Source organism: Sparus aurata, chromosome 22 (assembly GCF_900880675.1).
Source record: "Sparus aurata chromosome 22, fSpaAur1.1, whole genome shotgun sequence".
NCBI lineage: Eukaryota > Metazoa > Chordata > Actinopteri > Spariformes > Sparidae > Sparus > Sparus aurata.
In genome coordinates, this window is record NC_044208.1 from 26,298,574 (window position 1) to 26,322,805 (window position 24,232).

Consider the following 24,232-nt stretch of genomic DNA (forward strand, 5'->3'; position numbering starts at 1 on the left):
GGTTATAAACAATAACATGCTTTATAACCTATTTATTAAGCAATTGATAATGTTTAAATACTGTGTAGTTCATCTATAGACATAAAATTCAATTTTAAATGTTGCTTAATCTTTTCTTTGTTTGTTAAAAGTAAAATAATAATGAGCTCATCTTAAATTAATTATACATGATAATGTCTTCCCTACTTATTTTTTCTTTTTAGTGTTTTTTCTCACCACAGTTTTATATTATATTAATTAGATTAAATCATTATCTGGAATCCACATGTGGTGAGAAAACAACGTGGTGCACAGGTGCATCAGCAGCCACCTGCACGTGCCCCATACACACACACACACACACACACACACACACACAGAAAATAAATATACAAGTTGTTTAGTTTCACAGAAGTCCCTTTAATTTCAGAAGACTAATTGCATCAACATGGCAAAAAGATAGTTACTTTGTTAATCCGAGTTAATAATCAACTGAGGAAAAAAAAAACCCTCATCTAATAATTATTCTTTAGTAACAATTCCAAGTAAATCATTCAAATATATTTATATTTCATTTATCTGTCAACAAGTCAGGGGAAAATTGTCAGACACACTTCATCTTTAATAAAATAAGACAATTATCAGAAAATTAACAATTTCAATATAAATGCTTTTTTCAATTTATGAATTTTAAAATTTGTAAAAAGTATTTATCACAGTGTTGTCTGTCGTTTTCTTTTTTGGGGCACAGTTATTAGTCAGTGCATCTAAAAGCATAAAGGAGAAAATTGAACCAAATTGCTGGAAAAATATTCAGAGTTTATCTGCAGATTTTGGATTTCTACTTGACTTTCTATGATCACGCTAATCGAAAAGCTTTTTGGTAAGAGGCACCTAACATTTTTTTTTTTTTTTTTTAAATATAATTTCAATAAGCAACTACAATAGAACAAGAAGTGCAAATCATACACCACCTAAAAAGCATCCAACTACTGCCCCGCTTTCGTTCTGTTTCATTTCCATCCTATAGTGCAAATCAGGGGAACAGTTTCTTGCAAGTCATGCCAAAATAGTCTTCTCAGCCGAGCGACAACAAAACCCTTTAAAATCCCGATGACGAAATACCGACCAGTAGCAATTGCACTTCACATTTCACCAACACATGACCATGGTGATGACAGTCGACGTACATGAAGACGAGGGTTACCACGATCATCTACACGGGAAAAAAAATGCCCTCGAACTCTACAAATAAAAAACAGAGTCACACACACACAAACGATTGCACACCTTAGAGAGATTGTTCTCCGTTAAAAGTTAAAAAGGCAAATGGTAACTTGACTACTGAAGAGAGCGAGGCCGTGATGTGATCGGCTCATGGAATGACCTACACGTATGAGCGGTGGCCCTGGCACATCGAGTGAGAAAAACCTCAGTGGAACATCTGCGTCCGAGTAACATTCATAAATGAAACTGACCTCTGTCAAACCTCCGGGAACGAGTTGAGGCTTGAATAATTTTCTGATTAATCACAGCATTTGTTTTTTGTTTTTTTTCAAGAATGTATAATTCAGTACTCGGACCACAAGTAGAACAATCGGTGGCAGAAACCTGACGTGGCGTATACTGCGAAGGCCGGATAAACCACATCTAATACCACTGCTACTGAGTAAAGGTGTCAGTGTGCTTCAAACAAACTGCTTTTTCAGGCCGCCGTCTGAAACCTTCAAGAGGCAGCTGGCTTTAAACTATGTGCTTGTAGTCGAACTGCAGTTTTTCAGACCAATTCGGTGTCCTGTGAGGAGCTACCGCCAGCTACAGGTGTTGTTTAGATGTGACGACCAGCGAGAGAAGCAACAATGGCGGATCTTCAGCTTCGGTTATAGCAGAACTCTGGAGAGTATATCCCAGTGAAAGAAGAGCAAAGAACGCACCGCATGTTTCTGTCCGTTCTTCTCTGTCATATGGGTCGTTGATCTGATTGTTTGTTTAGTTCATAAGTAATTTTTGCCCAACAGTTTTCAAACAGGACTTCCCAGATGTTTCTGTGTAACAAACCTTTATTAGGTGTTTTTCTACGCAGATGACACTGTGCATAATCCATCTGGCATGTCGTGTTCAGGCCCCCACACACCGGCCCAACCGTTGGACTCGGACGAGTTCGGGAACAAATATGTTTGGTGTGTTCAGCTGCGTCGGAGGCTTTCGGAGCCGCGTGGGGACGTTGTCGGATCCGATTGAGCATGCGAAGTCTGAGGAGGAGAGCCGTCGGACGTCTGAGCCATTGGATTCTCTGATCAGCGCGGTGTGTGGGAGGGGCGGAATACTGTGTGCGCATTGGTTTTCTACGCACTCTGTTCCGTCATTTCTTGTTTTCATGTTTTGGAATACTGGCACGAGACCAGCTGTTATTATGTCCGTTCAGGACAAATTAATCTGTGTTCGTTTGGTAATGCCTCGCTGCATGTTTAGTATGCAGCTGTTTTTGTCTGAAATAGTTTTGATCGAAAGTAAAGAGAGTTGCGTGCATAAACCTCTAGTCCAGCATCTTTAACACTAGAGCCACCGGTTTGTTGCATCTCGCACAAGCGCAGAACGTACACGCTGCCGTGGAGCTGGCAGAACATCGAAGCGGTGTGTCCAATGCAACTTTTGTGCCGAACGGGTCAGACGAGAGGCAACAGAGTGGTCGGAGAGTGGTCGGATAAGGCAGTTGGACGTCTGGACGGTGTGTGGGGGCCTTTACCCTCCCTCCACACCTGACTGATGTTGGCTGCCCAATTTTTGTAACAAACCTGACAACCCGACCTCACGTCCACTTCAGTGAGCGACTGCTGAGGTGTGTATTCAGGCGGAAAGTAGGCAGAGTTTGACCTTGAAGCACTTTCGCTTTCCTATGTGCAAATGAGCGCAACCCTATGAACGCCATCGATTGAAAGATTGTCTGAAAGTGTGCACAGTTATCCCCGCTCCAACAATTATCGCGTCTTGCCCTACTTTCTGCCTCCCCTCTACGACGGCTGGCTTTTTTTTACCCCACCTTCATCCATAAACGCTTCTACTTTCAGACGAAGGGGTTCGTTTCAAGCACACCGACACCCTTGTGTTATTCAAGTCATGGTTTTGGCCGACAAAGGCTCGCACTTGCCAGGTTTAAATTCCACTCTAAGCTTTGATATCTTACTTATTAAATTACAATGAAAACAATGAGATGATGCTGGGTAAATGTTCACAATCAAAGCAAAGCTACTATAAAGCCCATGTAAAGGTTTATTATCTTGATTAAACCTGCATCAGAAGCACACCCCGGACAATTCCCTCATACTCGAGCAAGCAAAGTGCACCTCTATACGTGATTGGGAGGTGAGATTAGATTCCCTTGATCTCAAACCAATACAAACAGCAGCACGAAGGCGTTTAGTCGTATAAGGGAGGTGTTCGGGGGATGCTTCTGGGCAGAGCGGACTACCTTGGGGAGCAGTACCTCCTCTTCTTTTACGCCTTTCTGCGTCTTCACCTACAGTTGCAAGTCCTCTTGCAGTAAGGGCTGAGACATCTCCCAGCCTTTGTGCTTCAGTGGGTACATCTGCTTGAGCGTCATTTGTCTGATGTAGACCCCCAGAAAGCCCAGCACCAACACCACACCGAGGAACGAACCCCAGACGGGGGCATAGGAGTATTCCTTCACCATGGGAGGGGTGCTGGGAGGAGGGCTGGGCATGGACCGAACTGGCTCTTCGGCCAGCAGGTCCTTGACGTTAAAGAGGGAGCCGTTGTTTGGTAGAGGTCGGACGGACAGGATGTGGCACATGAGGGGGTACAGGTCGACAGCGGACATGGAGGTCTTGACGTAATTCTGACGAAAGGCCGGCCCGTGGGCCACAAACAAAGGCTGCATGCTATGTAAGGTGTTGTCATAGCCATGGTTTCCCACTGGAGAGAAAAGAAAAGAAACACATTAGTTACACTTGTAATCATTCTTACACTGTTATTATTATTCTGTAGATCTCCAGTTTCCACATCACCATGAATCACAGGCATCACTTTTTCGTTTAGAAATTTATGAGAACTGGCACTGCCGCTCTCTCGGATGATTTACTACCATCGCTGCCTGCCACGGCAAACTGGCAACTGCTAAATCAATCACTGCAGCGCACAAGCAAGACTGAAAATTACACCCAAACACACAAGCACAAAGCCTTCTGATGAAAGTAAAGACTGGATAACTGCTGCTCCTAAAATCTATCAGCGCTATTTCATGCTGGAAGAAGTGACCGGGTTCACAAATCAGTCTGTGACGGCGGCATCAGTGGGTGTAACTACCATCTAATCAGGTACAGCATCTTAGACTTATCTCAGTACCTACTGGAGTTCTTCTGTTTGTTGAACACATTACCTCCATCAACTGTGAACCTTATAACTGGCTCCTATGCAGTCAAATACTAACATCCAGATATAATGGTTGAGGTATCGGGGTGACAAGCATGTCATAATACAGGAACGCCTTCAAGTGTCCCACAAAAATAAAAATGCCAACAAAGGCAAGCAGGAAGATGACTGACTCCTTCCAGCTGCAGACTCAACGAGGTCATTCTTACTGATTATCGAGAGATGAGGAGTTAAGCAGTAAGGATTGATGATGTAATCTGCGGCTGCAGTGAAACAACTCTGCCCTCCTTGATGCACAGTTTGAGATCTGAGAGTCTGAAGAGGAGGCGTTTGAAAAAAAAACCAAAAAAAAAAACCCTCCCTGATTTGAATTGGATCAAGGAGAAAAGCTGCACTTGGAGGCGGCGCACTGCAAACATCCAAAACCCACACACAAAAACTCACTCCTGCTGTTTTTTAGGGAAAGTAAATCTGGCTTTCTTTGTTAATTACAGCTGGTGTACCATGAGCTAGCTTCGGTTCAGCGACTGGAAATAAATCTCCTGAGAGGCTATTAATAGAGCGGCAGGAACCTGCTGTTTGATACAACTGGATAGAATAGCTCTGCCACCAGAACACTGAGGTTTAAAAATACATACACATGAAGGGCCCGGTCCTGTTCTGCATGATGGTCCAGCCCTCCTTGGCCTCCAGGATGATGGGCATGATCCTGACGTTGTGCTGATAATGGAAGTGTGCGGGAATTTCCTCCTTCTTGTACACCACCATGTTGGGGTTTGCATCCACCAGCAGGCTATACACCTCATCAAGCCTCCCTGCAAGACAGATGATAAAGAAACAGTTGAAAATGTCCACAGATCCAAAAGTATTCTAGATTAAGCTAAATACTCCTGAAATGTACATACATCACGAGGGTAGAATTGGCCACCTGTTAAATTCATACTACAAAACAAACAGAGGGCAAAAGATCACCAGAGTACCTAAAAACTGCTGCTAACTGTAGCTGCCGTTAGCTAGTTAGCTCAGTTCGCAGTGCAGCTAGCGGTTCGGACTCAGGGAGCTCAGAGAACGGTGGAGTGTTAATGTTTACACTGGCCAGATTTAGGTTGTTAGCATGCCAACTTCTGTAGACATTTCTGCAACACAACACATTTCAAAGCTGCTATTTCTTCACTTCCTGTTGATACGTGTTTTCAACTTAAATTCCTACATATTGCCCCTTTAAAAGGAGTTATTGGACATGTTGGGAAATATGCTAATGTGCTTTATCGTCAAGAGTTAGATGTGATGATTCATGCACCTCTCATGTCTGCACGATTTAGATGCATCAGCCGGCAGCTTTAGCTTAGTTTAGCTAGGAAGTCAAGAGTTAAATAAATTGAATATAATGTGTTAATTATTAAGCTTTTCAGTCTCTGGCGGGCTTTTTTGGTTTGGGCTAACACGAGCTAGCTGCTTCTCCCTGTTTCCAGCCCTTATGCTACGCTATGCTAACTGTCTCCTAGCAGCAGCCTTATAACTACAGTACAGGCGTGGGAGTCATTTGCATATTTCCCAAAAATGTCATCCAATTTCTTTAATCAAAGTTCGTTGACAGAACTGAAAGTGACACATGTTTTTAAAGCGGTACCTTCTTTGGGCAGTATTCCCACCACTGGACTCTTGTCCACCCAGGTGTACAGATCTCTGCTCACATACACGTCCAGCTCTATGATCTTATCAGCTGAGAGCTGTGTCATGCCGTGGTCGCTGGTCACTATCAGGTTGACTCTCTCGTACAGCCCCGCCTTCTTCAGCTCGTTCATGAGGAAGCCGAGCTTCTCATCGATCCCGGCGATGACCACGTCCATGAGCGGACTCTGAGGTCCCAGCATGTGACCGCTCTCGTCCGGCTCCTCCCAGTACAGAACTGCAAAATCCACTGCTTCTTCTTTGGGTGCAGAGAACCACTCAACGATCCGCTTCACCCTGGTTTCAAAGGAGACTGAGGCGTTATACTGGAGGAACTCATTGGGGTACATGCCGTGGATCTTCACGTCAGACCCCGGCCACATCGCTGCCCCGCTCCGCCCTCCAGCTTTCTGGACGGTCAACCAAAGCGGCACCGCCTCTTCCCACCACTGCGACTCGTAAATACTGTCCGTCTCCATGGAGAAGGAGCGGTTGAGAACGGGATCATACATCTCGTTGGCGACGATGCCATGAGACTCAGCGTACAGCCCCGTCACCAGGCTGTAGTGGTTGGGGAAGGTTTTGGTGATGTAAGCGCTCTCCACCTGCTTCACCATCACCCCCTTTTCCATGAGGCTGTTGAAGTTAGGCGTCGGGACCCGGTCAATGTAATCCCAGCGGAAGCCGTCGAAGGACAGGAGCAGCAGCTTGGGCCGGTCCGTCACACATGGGCCCCTGCGTCCGTGCTGGTGCAGGTGACTGAGAGAGACCAGAGGCAGCAGCAGGGCCCACAGAAGGACCAGAGGACCGCAGCCTCCTCGCAGCAGGACGCCCGGCATAGTGACGCGTGTGTGACGAGAGAACCTACGAACACACACAGAAACTTCTTAGGAGGAACTCAGTGAGGCGAAGCAATGAACCTTTCTTATCTGAACAAAAGTATGTGGACAAACGTGCTCACATTATTCTGTCTGATGAGGATTTGGGGTTGTTTTAGTACATTTTGTAAATCCCAAGTTTCATCTTGATACGATATTATATAAATTAATTGGACGACGATACCACAGTCGATAAGAGATGATATCATCTTTCCGTTTAACACAATTGTTTACAATGATTGTGTTTATGATCGTTTTCAGTGGAAAAATTATTTCATCAGTGGTTCAAGACATTTAAATGGAAAACAATCTGTTCTTTTTGATAAAAAGAACAGATTGTTTAGAAAGGAGCTGCACATGGAAGGAAACGGTGACACAGACGCGCTGTTGGAACGATGGCGGACAATATGAATCAATGTTTACCCTTTGCATCGACGCTACTGGATCGTTGATCTGTGAGTCTTTGTATCGATCTGGATCGTTGTATCGTTACCTCCCTATTAAATATGAGAATATACTGTGATTCTCTGTTAGAGAAACATAAATATCTTTAGGATTTGAACTGCTGGTTGGACTTAAAGGGACATTTAAAGATGTCTCCTTTGTCTCTGAGAACTTGTGTTGGGTTTTAAATGATCATATTATTAATCAGTCTCCTGGAAATCTCATCAATAGTTGAAGAAATAATAAAAAATATCAGCTGCAGCATGAGAGTAAAAATAAAATTCACTTTAACATCAGTGTAATTCAGCTTTAAAGCCCGATCACGTTCCTAAAATAGCCCAAATTCCAGCCCATAATAACAAGTCTTGCATATTGGCATGAATTTGATATTTCCGGGTTTACATCACAAGAATCAGTCAGCAGACATTTAGCAGTGAAGACATCGCAGGTCGGGAGGGCAGTGATGTCTCTGGATGTATAATAATAGAAACAAACTCTTTAATGCCAGCAGCCACATTACAGAGGAGGCAGGTTCGGTGTCGGAGCTGCGCAGCGATCAGCTGCAACACAACAGCACCGGCACCGGGGTCCAGTTCTACACGAGCGGATCAGCTGAAGCGACGTGACGGAATTCAAATGCACGAACTGGAAGAAGAAGAAGAAGAAGAAAGAAAAAAAACCAGGCTGAATGTTGTGTTGTTGTCAACAAGCCTACCTTGTTATCGGATCCTGCACTGGCTCGCCTTCTGCGCTGCACGACGAGATAAACAGCCCCGGAGGAAGTCCCGCCTTCTGACCCGCTGCTGAGCGTCTCGTTCTGTCTCCCTCTGTGTCGCTTCTGTTCGCTGACGGCTGTCAAACCAAGCAAGATCATCTGAAGACGAGAAGGCTGTCCGAAGATTCCTGCGAGTGCATGCTTCGCCTCACGGAGAGCTGCACAACTCCTCCTCCTCCTCCTCCCTCCCCCCCCCCCCCCCAAAAACAATCCAGCGAACAGGTTCCGATGACGTAATGTGGGATGAGGAGGGGAGGAGGAAGAGAGAGAGAGAGAGAGAGAGAGAGAGATTTTATAAATAGACATGTCTGTGTCAGTCAGGTGACAGACAATCATTTTCACTTGAGATTTAAAATAAAGAATAAAAATAAAAACGCCCGGCGAGTGTGTTCATGCGCATGACGTCACATTTACAGATGTTTGATGATGCAACACATCTGCACCCGACACAATCCTCCAACAGACAGCCGCAAATAATGACACTCAAACACAGTGTTGATCTAATTCTGTCAGCGGTTCTTCCGTCTTTGCATGACAGAAGCGCTCTGAGACAGTGACACTGACCGTCCACGAGGTGTCAGCAGAGCTCTTTTATAACAGCAGCCAGCAGAAATAAAAATGGCATCTCCATAATGACGCTGCACGGTGAGAGTGAGAGTGTTTCTGACCTGCTGACGAGCTCCTCCATTTTTTTTTTTTCTGATGCTCAACACTCTCACGCATCATCTGATTACTCTCTCTCAACTCTGATTTATTATTGTTAATTGTGCTGGTTCCAGATCAATAAACAGGTAAATGATGATGTGATGTTGTGTGTCAAGGTAGAAGTTTGATTCCTGGGGAGGAATTATGAGCAACTCGGCAGATAAAGTAGTTGAATTTAGCTCTACCTTTAAACAGTAGTGATGTTCACATTGACGCATGCATAATAATCTTAACACCAGATTGGCACCCAGTAGAGTGCATACCTCCGCCAACGCCCAACAGTCCCCATTTGTGCTCCAGTCACCTAAAATCACCAGATTTATTTAATCAAGATCTTATGTAAAATGTTGAAAAACGCCAGATTTCACATGGTTAAAGAAAGCAATAAAAAAAGTTCCTTTGTCCAGATCTGCACCAAAATTTAACCGGGTCTATTCTGGGCTGAGACCCGTCCACCATCCAAGTTTCATGGAAATACATTTAGTAGTTTTTGTGTAATCCAGGTCACAAACCAACAAACTATACATAACTACCTGGGCGGAGGTAAATTGGATATACACTATTGTGAATCGAGCCTTTGTGCATACTGTAAGTACTTTACTTGTGGTACTGATCATTTAAACTTTTACCCTTATAAACATTTGAGTTTATGACTTGTAACTTAGTATTTCTAGTCTGTGGTGTTACGACTTACAATATTTGAGCGCCTCTTCCATCTCTGTGTGATTTACGATTAGGACTGAAAGCTCCAAAGCTAATAAACGGACCTCGAGGCGAGAAGTTCATTTTTAAACCAACAGAGACGAGAAGAGAAAAAAGAGGGAAATCAAACATCTGTCGTCTGCTGAAGGAATAACTAATAAAGGGACCTCGAGATGAGATGGTTTGCTGCTTCCAAGGGCGACATTGAACCTTTAAATGCAACATAATGTTTGTGAGGTTAAAGAGTATGCTAGACATTTCTCTCCATCTCAATCATGGAAGCATTAAATAAGGAATATCTTCAATAATCTTCCATCAATTAGTCAGTTAGTCTTTAAAGAAACTATGCCGGGGTAACGGAAGTATGTTGTGGAGGCTCTCAATGTAAAATGTCTGTCTGAAAAAAGTAGGATCAACAAAGAAATGTAGATGTGCATGAATGAAAACAAAGATTTAATGGGATGTTTTGTAATTAGATTCATGTAGAGCCTGTTGAGATCAGGACTGCTTCAAGCTGCTCAGTGTTTTCCCTTAAGGACTCAGCGTATCTGATACCGCGGAGCAGTGGCCATTATGAGCTTTCCAGCACAATGAAAACAATCTTAAAATCTATTCTAACCCCCGGGGAGACGTTTCAAGACCGGAGGGTTGAGATCATATTTACTAGTTTGAGTGAGAGCGCTGGTTTGGCAAAATTCTGCATTTGTTTTTCACTTAACAGAACTGTGCGGATGGCTCGACAAAAGGTTGGTGGAGTAGTTGAATTGACTGATAACGAGGGCAAATAAAATGTAAACGGATAATTTAAAGTTAACTAAAGAAACATTTAAATAAAGAGTTATTATAAGAAAAGACACATAAAGCCTCCAGGCAAATCCCTGACTCATTAACTATAATTTAAAGTAATGACCCACATTTCACTAATTCTGAATCAAATGTGTTGTTACTCTAACTACTCTATGACGACAACAATGTTTTTTTGTTTAAACATTCATAAAAATGTAACTGAACAACACACCTTCCATTTGATATAAGACATATATAAGACATAGGAATTTATCACAAAAATATTCATGAAGTTTTTATTTATTTATTAATATATTATAGGTCTTCTGAAAATGTGACCAAGTCAGCTGGGTCAGAAATATACATACAGCATTAAAGAAAGTTGTGTCAATCAAATTTTCTTTATAGCATCGCCTCTAAACATCTTCTGAGTAATTATGATTGACAGCTGGTGACTTTCCCTAATAGGACTTGTTGGATCACTACAATGTGAAAGGCTTTTAACATTTATTCTCAAAGGTCTCTTTCATACATCTATAAACACGAGGCACGTACATAGAAATCCTCTAACGTCTGTCTGACAGGGTTATTATAGAAATAAATAAATCAAATCCTAGTTTCACTGCTGGACACAAGATGTTTCACACTTCAGGAGTCCGTTCTCAGTGTTTGTGCACTTGAGGCTTCACGTCATGTTTGTGTGGCTGCTGAAAATTGGACCATGATTGTTCTCCAGACTATTTCTGATGCCCCCAGGAGACCGAATCCGTCTGACTCTGGTGTCCTCGATTTCATCTACACCAAGAAAAATCAATCAAAATCAGTCAGCGTTGTGATGTCAAGTCATTATTTTGAGCGTAGCGCCACCAGCAGGATGATATCCGTTGTTTTGTGGATGCATTCATGTTCATGTTCCCCTCAGGATGAATTGTTATCACTATGGCGACATCATCAGGTCAACATTGTAATGCCAATTAGCGAACGGTAGCATGCTATCACGCTGTTATAGAATGGTAAAGATGCTACACATTATCCCAGTCAGACGTTATCACTGATCGCATGTTAGCATGCTGTTAGCTTTTTGTTAGCCTTTTCACTGTACACTCAGAATAATCAATCTCCAAAGCTTTAATATGGAATATATGGTGCACATGTTTTAAAAAATGTTATTTTAGTGTTTATTAATCGTACGTAATCATTATGTGATCAGTTCTGTCTTGATGAAAGGAATGAAAGAAGAATATTTTGGGGATTATTTCTCGCGAGCGTGGATCCCTTTTGTGTTTTTCTTTTATGCACGTATGTGTTGTAACGTGTTCCTCTTTGTTGTGTATTTGCTTCATTTAGCTGACAGGGGGAATCTGAATGTGTTGCAGCCATCAAGCTACCTGCTCCTGTGTGTTCTGGGTTGACTTGTCGAACATCCATGTAGAAATGAAGGGTTTTGTTCGTTTGGGCAGGAAAGCTCTGTCTATTGTGAGATTAGTCTCTCTCTGTCGGTCTATTGTGATGTTACACAAGAATGTGGAGGATGCTTTTGTTAATTTCTTTGTACAATGTTTTTTTTTTTTTTTTTCTGTGACATAGTAGAATATGGGGAGGACCATTGTTTTATAGAAGGAGTTCTAGATTATTATTGTTCCAGGGTAGGTGTGAAGAGTTTACATTAAACTGGATGTTTCAGAATATTGTGTTGTGAATTATGTAAAAAGCAACGCACAAAGTCCCTCCGGTTATTAATAGAGTTTGTGCATTTGTTTGTAAACTTTTCATTTAAAATAATCACATGTTGTAGCATCAGTTATCTATGATATTACAGAATTACCCAGAGAGTCTCATTTAGTTAACGGTAAAACAGCTTCAAAACAAGCAGAGTCAGATAGTCAGTAGAACAAGAATAAGAATTCGATTCCATCATTATTTTTCAATGACATGTTTTGGTGACGGCTTTTTAAAATATCTACTTTTTACACCGCTGGTTAAACAGAAAGATATCACCTTGGAATTGTTAATGATATATTTTCATGACATTTCAAAGAGTAAATGATTCAAGGACAATTACCAGGTTAATCAATAATGAAACAAAATCAATTTCAGCTGCAGCCCTACATATAAGCTTGAGGGACATTGGAGTTATGGGAGAAATTGATGCATGAGCTGAGATTTAAAGTCCTTTCATGGAAGTAATGGAGTTGTTTCTCAGATTTACATCAAAGGTAAATGAGGTTCTGATAAACACTATCGGACTCTTCAGTCTCTTCAATCTAACAGACCCAGATTTTGTATCCTGTGAAAGAGGGATTTTTTACAGCGGTGTAAAAAAAAAACCTAAACCAAACTCGTGCTCAGCTCGTGCAGTATGTCCACATTTGGTATCCGCATGGCTGCAGGTGTTTGTGAGATTTGATTTCATCATCTGACCAACATCTCAGCGCGTCAAAGTAGACTGTGTACAAACGTTGTCCGTGGTCGATTCAATCCCATTTTCCAATTTTTACCCCTACCCCTCTTTTCTTTACTGCCTTCTTGCTCGTCAGAGCAGATTTACAAGGGGCAGTGTTTAAATCTGCCCTCATGTAATTGGACAACACTTCAAAACCCTTTTACACACTCAGTTGTTCTTGACGGCGTTTATGTAAACAGACGTTATAAGACGTTTCCAATATGCCATGTTCAGCTGTGGTGATTTCTCTTGCTTTACCGTGACAATCCTCTTATTATCATGATGCCATTTATCTGATGAAAGTCCATGTGGTCCTAACACTTCGCACTTCTCCCCTATCCCAGTTGAAATCTGGGACATCCGACCCCGAGCATGAACAGGCAAAATGTACGTGTACGACTACACAGTAGGTGCAAGGGTGAACTGGGATTGGGCCTATATCTGACCTGTAAAGGGGCACGACAGTTTCCCAGAATGTGTGCTCTAACTTTAGGGAAACACTTAGACATGGAGATATCCCAGAGTATATCCTCACCTACAAAAGACTGTGACCCGTCTGATCTTTTCAACCCCTCTGTACTAGTTTGCGACAGTCTTTGGAGCCTCTGCTGCTCGGCTTGTACCTCGTTGCCCGCTGAGTTTTTATTCTGGCCCAGGAAAGCGAGCGATTCACAGTATTTTGCAAGTGATGCACGAATCTGATACACCAGATAGGTGTCCTTGGCACGCTGTATCAGCAGATGAGGTATCTGAATGGGTATCGAGGGAGAAAACATTAAATAACCATCTCAGGGATTAGTGATGATACATTCATGAGCGGCCTTCTTCTTTTAATTGTGCCAAAATGTCACCACCTGCCCTAAATCCCCATTTCCATCAACAACATCACATTCAAGACAAGGAAACTTTATTCGTATAACAGATTTCTAACAGAGGGTAAATTCAAAGTAGAGAAATTCTCTTACAACGCAGAGATATATGGCAACACCTTGTGCAATGTTTACAACACTGATATCATGTGAGACCTGGCAACACGAGTAATTAAGCCCAGCCCACACATGCAAAAGGAAAATTAATGATGGGATGTGATCCAGATCTTATCCATTCGTTATGATTATCACACACATTTGCTAGTAACCCCTGAATAAAAAAGAAACGATGAACATTTATTTTAAAATTCACATTCCTGGTAAAAATCTGCATCAATGGATGCGCTCCAACACACATTCGCTGCCAGAAATGAAGTATTTGACAGGGTTTTATCATGTGAGGGACAATTGCATTATATACCAAAACACATTATGTCACTATTAACACAATACGGCATTTCCTGGTCCAGCTTTTTGCTCACTTAATGTCATTATTTCTACACACGAGTTATCCAGTTAATATGCTGGATAATCCTGGTGTTAGCAGGCGGATTTACACGAATGAACCGCCGCTGCACTTGGAGTGAACTTGTAGCACAATGTAGCCTTTAATCTGTTTGTACACCTGTCAGATATTCTTATATTTACATTAAAACTCTCAGGTAAAAAAAAAAATTGCTCTTCTTCATCATGAAATAAACACTCCCACCACACACACACACTCAGGTTTAATTCGTCTGCAGTAGTGACCTTATTCATTGCATTGTTTTTTTACTAGTATCATGTTCCTGCAGGGACTGGCGCCTCTGCAGTGATGCTCCCCATTTGTTGTGCAGAAACGTGGTGTATGATTACTCTGGTTCTTTGCAGCAGCAACTACAAGACACACAATGCACGCCAGCTCTTCTGGAGCTCGTCTATGGCTCGACATTGTGCCATTGTGCCCCGTTTCTTTCTTTTTTTTTCTCTCTGGTCCTTTGTGTTTTTATTTACAACATTCTCTCTTTCTCCTCTCTCATCCTACATTACCCAGATCCACCGAGAGTCGGCCCCGCTTTCATTGGCCTGTCTCCACTTTCCCTCTCAGCCACCGCCGTCTGGTGGGATCTGCGCACAAAGAGCGCGCAGCCAATCACAGGCGCCCTCTGATAAATCTAGGCCAATGCCCGCGGCTCTCTTATTTACATAGCGACGTGGCGAGCCAATCGGGAGTCGGCACAGGAGAGGATTTTGACCCCTCTACCCAATGGCTGCGTGAGGTATAGAGTTTTGGGGAGTGCATATAATCAACATATTATCGAAGGTGCTTAGATATTGATCCTGTATTTCGAGGTAGTTCAAATTCGCCTCTCTTGGACCTTCGGGTTTGACCTTAATTTTTTTTCCCAGCCCGGTGGAGAATAAAAATCACGCGTAAAAATGCCGAAGAGAAAGGTGAGTGTCGTTTTTTTTTTTTTTTCCCTCTGTGCCATCAGGCTCACTTCACTGTAGTTTTTCCTGCTCTTTGCATTTGAGGGGAAAATAGCGGTGCGCGATTTTCTGTCGAGGCAGGTGAGGTGATGCCAAAGTTTTTGGGGGGGGAAGCGTCTCTTCGTCCGCAGCCCTCTCAGGTGTATTTCAACGCGCCCTCGCCGTGTGTGCGAGACGTTCCCCCCCAACACTATTTGTCATCTTTTACACCATACATGTGCCGTGTGTTCATCCCAATGGCCGTTCCTGTGGTCGTTTTCTATGCCACTTCCCTCTCCACCGTGCGCACTGGTGAATGTCAGACGGACCCGCCGGATGGATGGATGCGTAAAATCCCGTAGGAGATGTGCGCGATGATCATTTCTTCCCGGGCTGCTTTTTATTAATGTCGCGCATGTATGAGACTTGTCGATCCCTGGTTAATGTGTGATCTTAACCGTGAAAAGAAATACTGAGAATTTCACCACCACCACCACCACCACCTTGTGTCAGTTCGGTCCTCCAGCGGTGATGAACAGACGCCAAAAACCCCGATTGAACGAGCACCCAGATCCATATGGAGAGAAAGGGGATAGAGAAAGAGAGGGGATCAGAGACAATCGCCCCGCGGTGTTAAAAAAAGAGGCCGTGACACTGGCTAAACAGCGGTGCACGACGAGTTCCAGCGTATTGTATCAGCGCATACATGGAAATGGGGCTTTTCTACCATCCAAAAAAAAAAAAAAAACTGCCATTGTCTGCGCAGATTCGCCTTTGAGGACAGAGAATGGGAGGCCTCTAGGGGCGGAGGTCGCCCACATGCAAATGATGCGAATGCCAACCTGCAGGCTAAAACCAACATTTTCTTTTTCTCTGTCCACGGTGGGGGCGGACTCTCCTGCGCGCCGTCCTCACCTACCTGCAGCCCCCCGATGTGTCCATGACATGATCTGATACATGCAGGCTGACAGCCTCCCTCCCCCCCTCACGGTGCTTTACAGCCCGTGTGTGTGTGTGCGTAAATGAATCCTAAATGAATGTTTATGTTCCATTATTCTGTGGGGAGCTCTCGCTTATTGGCATGTAAACAAGATGCCTCCATTAAAAAAAATGTGGAGCCACCAGGGAGATGATGTGGAGCTGAAATAGGTGGGCTAATTAGGCAATTACGCTCATTCAAGCAGGGAAAAAAGAGACCCAGATTAAAAAAAAAATAGGCGACATATTACAGTCATTGTTTTAAATATTTAAGACTTTTATATTAAAATCCAGAAAACTCACTTTAAATTTAGGATTATTTATTGTATAAATATTCTAGTAGGCTGCCTGGATGTGTATGAGTATAAAGAACTTATATTGTTTGATATTTTCATTATGCATTTTTCTTTACAAAACATTACAAAACGTATGGAAAACATTGACACCAATAATTATTTTTATCATCAACTGATCTGCTGATTATTTTTTCTTGATGTATTGATACTTTATTTGATCCATGAAATGTCAGAAAATTGGCCCAAAAATCCAAGATGATGATTCATAGTGTAAAATTCAATAACTATCATATAACTAACAAGAAAACCAGAAAACATTCATAAAACAAGAAACAGAATCAGTTAATTTTTGGTATTTTTTTACCAATGGAGCGACTTGATCATCGTAAAAATAGTTACAAATTCATTTCTCTATTAATAATTGAACCATTAACTAATCATTTTAGCTCTAGTTACATGTTTATTACACTTTTATTAGTAACTGGGATTTTCTTATAAGGGGTTTCTCTGTAGAAAAGGAGCCTCCTACAAGTGGTGGACTGTTGGATGCTCCAGTGGTAGATAGATATGATGAAGAGCCTCTAGGACGCGCTTATATTGGACACTCCCCTTTTTCTTTCACCCCCTGGACCTGCAAACATCCTAATTCTGCCACTGCCTTCTGCACTTTTTTTAAAATGTCAATTTCTAACCTTTATTATTAATTACCAGTATTTCCCTTATTACTCAAAGTATTGCTCCACAGAAAGGACAACATGCAGCGCTGAACAGAGAAAACACAAGTTAAACACTTTTTAACAACTTAAGATTTGTAGAATGAAATTGAGTTTAAGTACTTTTATGCTGCGTTAAATATTGAAAACTATTTTACGCAGTGGCGTCAGGAAGGTTGAAGGAGTCTGAGGAAAAATAAGCTGCTCCATAGTCTGATGACGGAGAATCAGAACAGCCAGAAATCAAAATTCTGAATTATTTAACCCAAAATGGGTCGTGTCTTTGAGTACGAGTCCTGTTCTTGAACAGTGTTTACAGTCTCTTCGCTCCTTGTTCCATTCCCTACAGTCTCCAGAGGGTCCTGAGGGCAAGGAGGCCTCCAAAGTCACAAAACAAGAGGTAAATGTTTCGACTGTGTTCGAGTGCTGTGTGCAGGTGTGTGTTTGCGTGCTGTGATTTTTTTTTTTTTTTTCGTACTGAGAGAGTGTGTATGTGTGTGAGTGAGAATAGACGCATGACAGGTTAATGAGCAGGGCACTTGTAGCCGTCACCAAGCAGAACAGCTCAAGATCAGCCCACAAAGGTACAACTGATATCTGTCTGCCTCTCTCTCTCTCTCTGTCATCGTCTCTCTCTCTCTCTCTCTCTCATTGATCATCCCTTGCTCCGGTAGCCCACCAGAAGGTCGGAGAGACTGTCAGCGGTGAGTTTCGTTCTCCCCTCCCTGTCTTCACCTCTGTCACTGTCCTCTTCTTCCTCTCCCTGCCGTCCCCCCTCGTCCCCCCTCAGCCTCGCGGGGATAGTAAAGTGTCGTGTTACCAAGACTCAGAGTCAAGTTTATGGGTTTGATCACGACAACATCAAACGCGGTAAACTTGCTCAGAATGAATCTGACTTGGTATGCATGCCTTTTTCTCTGTTGTCTTTGTCCTTCGACGGTCCGGTCCGTTGCAACACCTTGTTGATGTGCAGGGCTGCATGATTATGATGTATTTAATATTCAAACAGTCAACAAATGAAATCAATCAAACCAGGAACAGTAAAGCAATCAATTTGATTTCCTAGATATTCACCAGTAACCAAATCTTCATGGAAAATGTTCCTCTTGCATTAAAAAACGGCCAAATTGTTCCTCAAATCCTTGTAAACTAATAGATCATAATACAACCTGCAAATCATTATGAGTTCATGCAGCTCTGCCCCGCAGGCCATGTGATTTTATCTGTGTCGTACTTTGCATGTTGGACCCATCTACACTGGGTCTTTGCATGTGTCTGTTCATTTGCATGTGCACTGTACATAATAGTTTGACATTTTTCGAAAAATATCCTTATTCCCTCACTCGCTGAAACGTCAACACCACTCTTATGTATGTACGTTACCTATGACGCTTGCAGCTAATTAGTCCAAATCCAGGCTCCCAGGAAGAGCACCAGGATTTGAAGCCAATTTGACCTTTGTAACTACAGTGAAATGTGATGGACACTGGACCAGAAATACTTTTTCCCGTAGGCTTACATTTGATAGAAACGGTTGAAAAATGGTGGATATGGATTTTTTTTCTGGGCTTCACAATCACGTAAATGACTTGTTTTCACTATCAGAATTTGATCTATTTGGCCTTATACCACTTGGAAAATGTGGAAGACCCCTTTAATGATTTGATTATTTAATCGGCATTCAAGTTAGCAAAGAGCTAAACTTGAAGTTAGCTACTTGTAAGTTGCACACGCTCTATAACCCCTACAGTGCGGAAGCTATGTGGAGGGTTCAGGTCATTTTATACCTGGGTAGTCCAACTATTTGCCTCATACACCATTGACACTGTATATAGTTCTCATTATACATCCATGAGAGAGTCTGAGGATTGCTTAAGTAGGGGTGAGGGAAACATCAGTAATGGGAAATTTAAACCCCAAACCTTGACAAGATGATTGTCTGAAATTTTTTGTAAGACCAGGCTGTACATTCTCTACAGCTGAATCAGCTGGATGATGAGACACAATGGACCTCAACGTGTGCATGTGTTTACATTCAGAAATAAAAAATGTACAGATTCACCCCTGAAAGCTAAGCTAACTGTCTGTTAGCTGTGACAGAAATGCGAGAGCGGTAAGAAGAAGAAAGAGAATAAGGGTATTTCCCAAAATGTCAAACTTCAATGACACTTTAAAGTGAAAGCACTCAGCATTACTTTCAGCATTACTCTGGTATAATATCACCTTATCTTTGTGGTTCCTTATCTTCATTCCTTTAGCGGTTAACTCAAATAAGACTTTAAACCAGCACTGCTCGGACTGCTTGACTATAAAGAAGTCATTTTAATAAGTCGAAAAATGTCTCGATAATTTCCTGCATGTAGTTTTAGTGTAACAACAGTTTATGTCTTTCATCTATCTTCTTGTGTGCAGTGTCATTGATTTCCAAAGCATAGCAGAGATATTCTGAGGAAGAATCACATGATTTTTTGTCACGGCAGCGGTTAGGGTTAGCTCGTGGCTTTAGGGTTCGTGTAGTCCACGCCGAGCTGCCTGGAAAAAGCTCTGCAGCGAACGCGTTTGCACCGAGTGGCCAGAATTCAGCTCCCATCTGATATAGCCATTGTACGGTGGTCTGAGGTCAGTCCGCTCTGAGATGAGGCAGATATTTAAAACTACTTAGCACAGGATCAGATTGCTTAGGAAATACAGTACAAGTACTTGGTTATTAATAATATTTACAGTGGAAGCCAGTACAGACTATTCCAGGCCTCCACGTGTCCTGTGTGAGTTTCTAAGCAGCTCTTGTGGATAAAAGAAGTATTTTAAACAGTTCAGAGATGGCTCTGTCGTGTAGAGAGGAGGGGGGGAACTAAAAATGTATTATTACTCCTCCAAAAACTATGAACTGTGTGGTCGGTCAGTCCTAACTGATTTCTGCATTATTTACAGAAGCCTGCTCCTCCCAGGGCTGAGGTCAAGCCCAAGAAGGCCATCGTCAAGGTAAAGCAGGAACACACACACACAAATACACACACAACAACACCCACAATAACTTATTTATATCCCCATGATATGTCTCCGGCTCTCGGTTGCCCCTGACTACGAGTTCATGAGCATGGACAAGGCCGCTGGATGGGAAAAACACAGCAACCCATGCAAACACACCTTTCAGCTTCACCTGCAGCTTCCAAAAATATATATATCTTCGTATTTCTTTAAGATTCATGGTATCGGTTGAGTTGTTTGCAAGAAAAACATCCTCTAGTTTAAACTCTATTTTTATTACTTTGGGGAACTGCAGATGATGTGCAGCATATTTAACATTTTTATCTCCTCGTTCTATAATGAGAAGCGTATGGTGAGCATTATTATTTTGCAGAAGGAAACAGAGGGAAACTAAAATGCATCCTTGTGAGAATATTTAAGGTGCAATGTGTCAAAATTGTCCAGATGTTGTAGTCGTGCTCAACACAAAAAGGGGTCAGCATATCACCAGTGTAACTGCTAACTGCTGCAAACTGTAGCTGACTTTAGCTAGTTAGTGGAGTGTTGGTGTTTACAACGTTAGCACAGGAGGAGGATAATATTATTTCTTCAAATTCTGTTGGTAATTTTAGTTCATTTTTTGAATGGTTTCAATTGGAATTCTTACACATTGCACCTTTAAAGTCTGGTTCACCTGATACACCTGATACTGAAGAGCATCAGGCACACAGAACGATGGACACTTTTCAGGTTGTTCTGGAAATATTTCCCATATGTGATTATACCTGCCATCTTGTAATCTCTATGCACGTTCTTGTCATTTCTTCCTTGCAGAAGGTGGCAGACGATAAGGCGATGAAGGCGAAGAAGGGCGGCCCCAAAGGGAAGAAGGATGACGGCCCCGCCCAGAATGGAGAGACCAAGACCAATGAGGTATGACGAGGGAAAACTGAAAAAAAAAAAAAACATGTTGATGCAACATTGAGTCAGAGACAGACAAGAAAATAACGATCTTCACTCCCTTGTTATGTCAATCTGTGTACACACATACAACACCTGTATTCCTCCATAATCACACCGCTTGCTGTAACAAATACACATCTCTGTCAATCACACATATGCATGCTGACACACACACGCACACGTACAAACACACACACACACACAGATCTACGTGTCTCGTCCGTCTGTCAGTGTGTCCTCCATCAGAAACACCGCTCCCTCCTTGATGTCAGTGAGAGGGCAGAGTGAGACTGTCAGAGTTAAGGGTATGCTCCAGCGTTTCTAATCGTGTGCGTGTGCTCCTCCACTAACTCATCGCTTTTACAGAAATTGCATGTTAATTGAGTTAACATTTACCCAGAGTGCTTTGGTGTGCTGTGTTTTTGAGCGAGAGAGAGAAAGCGACAGCGGCGATAGAGAAGAAGCGAGGATGTCTGGGTTTTTTTTTTTTTGACGCGGTGTGCAGTGAAGTGGGCCAAGGACAACTTTTTTACACATCAGCAGGAGGGTTCGCTGCTCACACAGCTGTGATGTGAAATGTGATTGGCTCAATGCGTTCTGACAGCCCGCTCCACTAGTGGTCAGGGCCGAGGGAAATAGACAGGAGACGTTTGCTCCGGAGTGATCCCACCATCCGGATTAGATTGTTGACGAGTTGTGAGTAGCTTTTCAGAGCAGCTAAGTAAATACTAGGGCTGCAACTAGCATCTTATTAATTGATTAGTCTGTAAAATGTCAAAAAAAAAAATTTTTTTAGATTAGATTTCAAAGAAAAGAAGCAAATCATTACATTTAAGAAGCTGCATCCAGCAAATGTTTCCCACTTTTGCTGGGAAAAATTACTGAAATGATTAATCACTCATTAAAAATACTTAATTGAAGTATGAAGATTAATTTTCTTTCCATTTACAAATCAATTCATCGACTAATCCTGCAGCTCTAGTGTTAAATATGAGCCATGGAGGTTAAAAAATCGGTATTTTAAGTTATGTTAAACAAGCAAATGATGTGAATTCTTAAACTTTAGGCAGTTAAACGATCGCTGGTTATCATTTGAGCTCGCAGCTCGAAGCCGTAACAATCTTGAAATTGTGGTGAGTTGTCACAGTCTAGCTCTTGAAACTCATTACCGCCCGCTTCACCTTGGCTTTGTACGTAGATTTCAAAGAAAAAATACCAAATCATAGAAACATATTTTCTCAGCCTCATGGAATCCCCCTGACAATGTTGGTTTTATTTGCTGAGGTTTGAAGAAATCCATTTCTGACATTCCACCTTTATGGAGGTGAATGACATTTTGTTTGTTCTGCTTCCAGCATTTAAAAAAGAAAAAAAAAAGAAAGGAAAGAAAAGCGACATTTGAAAAACTCAATACTAGCCAGTTTTCAGAAAAGATGCTATCAGGTAAGAGTTATCATTGGAAATACTTCAGACCAGAGAAACAAATTGACACATTCTTTTGTAGCTTTTCTGATTTGGAAATCCTAAAAAAAAAAACTCAGCACATAAAACCAAAACTATCTGCTTTCATGTTCCAGATTTGAAGGGATTTCAGCTTTCCTCAGGAAAAAATAATCATGATAGATAACTCGATAAACCTGCTTCCAACAAGCCCAGTCAGGTTTTCAAAGAAAAACATGGCTGCTGTCTTCGAAAACTGTCAGTGTAAAATATGTGTTGGGAAATGTACTTATTCAATTTCTTGCTGAAAGTTAAATGAAAAGGTCAATACTGCTCCTATTGATGTACGCTGAATGTGAAGCTAGAACCAAAAATGCAACGCTAGCTTAGCATAAAGACTGGAAACGAGTGAAACAGCGAGCCTCAAGCCCAGCTATGTTTTCGGGTCACGTGTTTCTTACACAAGATTTGTTTAGTCAGATATAGATAGCAAATCTTTTTTTTTTTTTAGCTTTTCAACAGAACTACCAGAACTAGCTGTTTCCAGTCTTCGTGCTAAGCTAACCTTCTACTGGGGCTAGCTTCATACCTAGCGTGCAGACATGAGAGCGGTATCGATCTTCTCATCTAACTCTTGGCGATGAAAACGAAAATCAGAAAATGCGCTAGTTGGAGCCATCAAGCTAAAACCAAAAGCAGAAGTCTGATTGGTACGTTCATCACCTGTAATCTTTCCGCTGGACGAGGCTGATTTTGTGTTGACTTTTGACAACCTGCTGCGTGATTGATCAGTTTCACATTTACCCTGTCGTAACTCTCCCCTCTCCTCGCCCCTGCAGGTAACTGAAGCGGCGGAGGAGGCGACTGAGGAGAAGGCGTAAAGACCGGGGCGCGTCCACCGACCCGCCCCCCTCTGACTCCATGGCAGCAAAGCATCTTTTTTTACTGACGATTTTTGTACCATGCTGAATTTTTTTTAGACTTGTGATAGTAGAGACGGACAACCAGCAGCCCCGATACGTTCACAATCCTTACAGCTCCTCTACCTACAGTATGTTTTTGCTTCGATTCTCCTCCCTCCTCCATTCGGTGTCACCACACGCCTCTCAGAAAACAGCAGCGAAGAAGACAGAATGAAGTGTTTTTATCAGACGGCTGCAGATGTTCTTCATCCCGCCTGAAGGGGGCCGTAAACACGACTGTTATGATCTCTAAAACCAGCTCTGCCTATATTTGTAGTCTCTACATTTGACGATCATTATTACTATTATTGGCACTCGGACTACTTTCCCCCCTGACGGTTATGGTGAGGATTTGTGGATGTGTAACAGCAGTTTGGATGCTAGAGATTACAAGAAGTTTCATAGTCGCCAAGGAGAACATCTGCAGCGTTTTTAAAAGAAAAAAAAAAAGACATTAGTTTTTAGAGTCACTACTACTGTGTTTCACATAGCTCCTTTTGTATATGTGTGTGCTGGAGCGAATGTGTTTGTGGGTCTCTGTGTTTGACTTAGTTCACTTTGTCCCCCCACCCCCTGCCCCATCCTTTATTTTTCTTTTCTTTTTCTTTTCTTCTTTTTTTCCCACCCTCTGAACGCCTTGTCCTGCAGCAGAGTGACATAGCAATAATGAGTGGTGCTTCTGTTCTAGATGGCTCTATTGGCTTTGGGCTCTCTGGCCTTCTTTGAGTTTCATCCTGTTGGGAGAATATTTTGAAATAAAAGAAAAAGTAGATGTCACACACGGGAGTTTGTCTGTTTTTTTTTCCTGTCTCTTCTCTTATTG

General features: G+C 42.2%; 2 protein-coding genes and 1 long non-coding RNA gene across 5 annotated transcripts; 1 reads left to right on the forward strand and 2 right to left on the reverse strand.

Annotated features, from left to right (window-relative positions):
• Positions 1-3,231: 3,231 nt before the first annotated feature.
• enpp5 (ectonucleotide pyrophosphatase/phosphodiesterase 5) lies at positions 3,232-8,323 on the reverse strand. The gene is made up of 4 exons (XM_030405065.1): positions 8,077-8,323; positions 5,999-6,903; positions 5,007-5,183; positions 3,232-3,912 (listed from the first exon to the last, which is right to left on the reverse strand). The coding sequence occupies exons 2-4, from the start codon at positions 6,876-6,878 to the stop codon at positions 3,497-3,499; spliced, it is 1,473 nt and encodes a 490-aa protein (XP_030260925.1). The 5' UTR covers positions 6,879-6,903; positions 8,077-8,323; the 3' UTR covers positions 3,232-3,496.
• A 6,540-nt stretch (positions 8,324-14,863) lies between these two features.
• On the forward strand, positions 14,864-24,186 carry hmgn3 (high mobility group nucleosomal binding domain 3). 3 transcript variants are annotated; one of them, XM_030406095.1, is made up of 7 exons: positions 14,867-15,075; positions 17,427-17,477; positions 17,752-17,781; positions 20,009-20,059; positions 20,879-20,977; positions 21,213-21,312; positions 23,287-24,186. In XM_030406095.1, exons 1-7 carry the CDS (start codon positions 15,061-15,063, stop codon positions 23,292-23,294), a joined length of 354 nt encoding a protein of 117 aa, XP_030261955.1. In that variant the 5' UTR covers positions 14,867-15,060; the 3' UTR covers positions 23,295-24,186. The 3 variants fall into 3 exon arrangements, with proteins under 3 accessions (XP_030261957.1, XP_030261955.1, XP_030261958.1); XM_030406097.1 differs by lacking the exon at positions 17,752-17,781 and having other exon boundaries at positions 14,864-15,075; XM_030406098.1 differs by lacking the exon at positions 21,213-21,312 and having other exon boundaries at positions 14,871-15,075.
• On the reverse strand, positions 16,986-20,946 carry LOC115574510 (uncharacterized). The gene is made up of 2 exons (XR_003982506.1): positions 20,830-20,946; positions 16,986-18,052 (listed from the first exon to the last, which is right to left on the reverse strand). It is a non-coding gene; the product is annotated as an uncharacterized LOC115574510 (long non-coding RNA).
• Positions 24,187-24,232: the final 46 nt, after the last annotated feature.

Coding starts and splice junctions, on each gene's coding strand:
- enpp5 (XM_030405065.1), bottom strand. CDS start 6,878: ATGCCGGGCGTCCTGCTGCGAGGAGGCTGCGGTCCTCTGGTCCTTCTG. Junction 5,184..5,998: donor GGGAATACTGCCCAAAGAAG/GTACCGCTTTAA, acceptor TCTGTCTTGCAG/GGAGGCTTGATGAGGTGTAT. Junction 3,913..5,006: donor CAGGACCGGGCCCTTCATGT/GTATGTATTTTT, acceptor TTTTCTCTCCAG/TGGGAAACCATGGCTATGAC.
- hmgn3 (XM_030406095.1), top strand. Junction 17,478..17,751: donor CCAAAGTCACAAAACAAGAG/GTAAATGTTTCG, acceptor TTGCTCCGGTAG/CCCACCAGAAGGTCGGAGAG. Junction 20,978..21,212: donor GAGAGACCAAGACCAATGAG/GTATGACGAGGG, acceptor ACACACACACAG/ATCTACGTGTCTCGTCCGTC.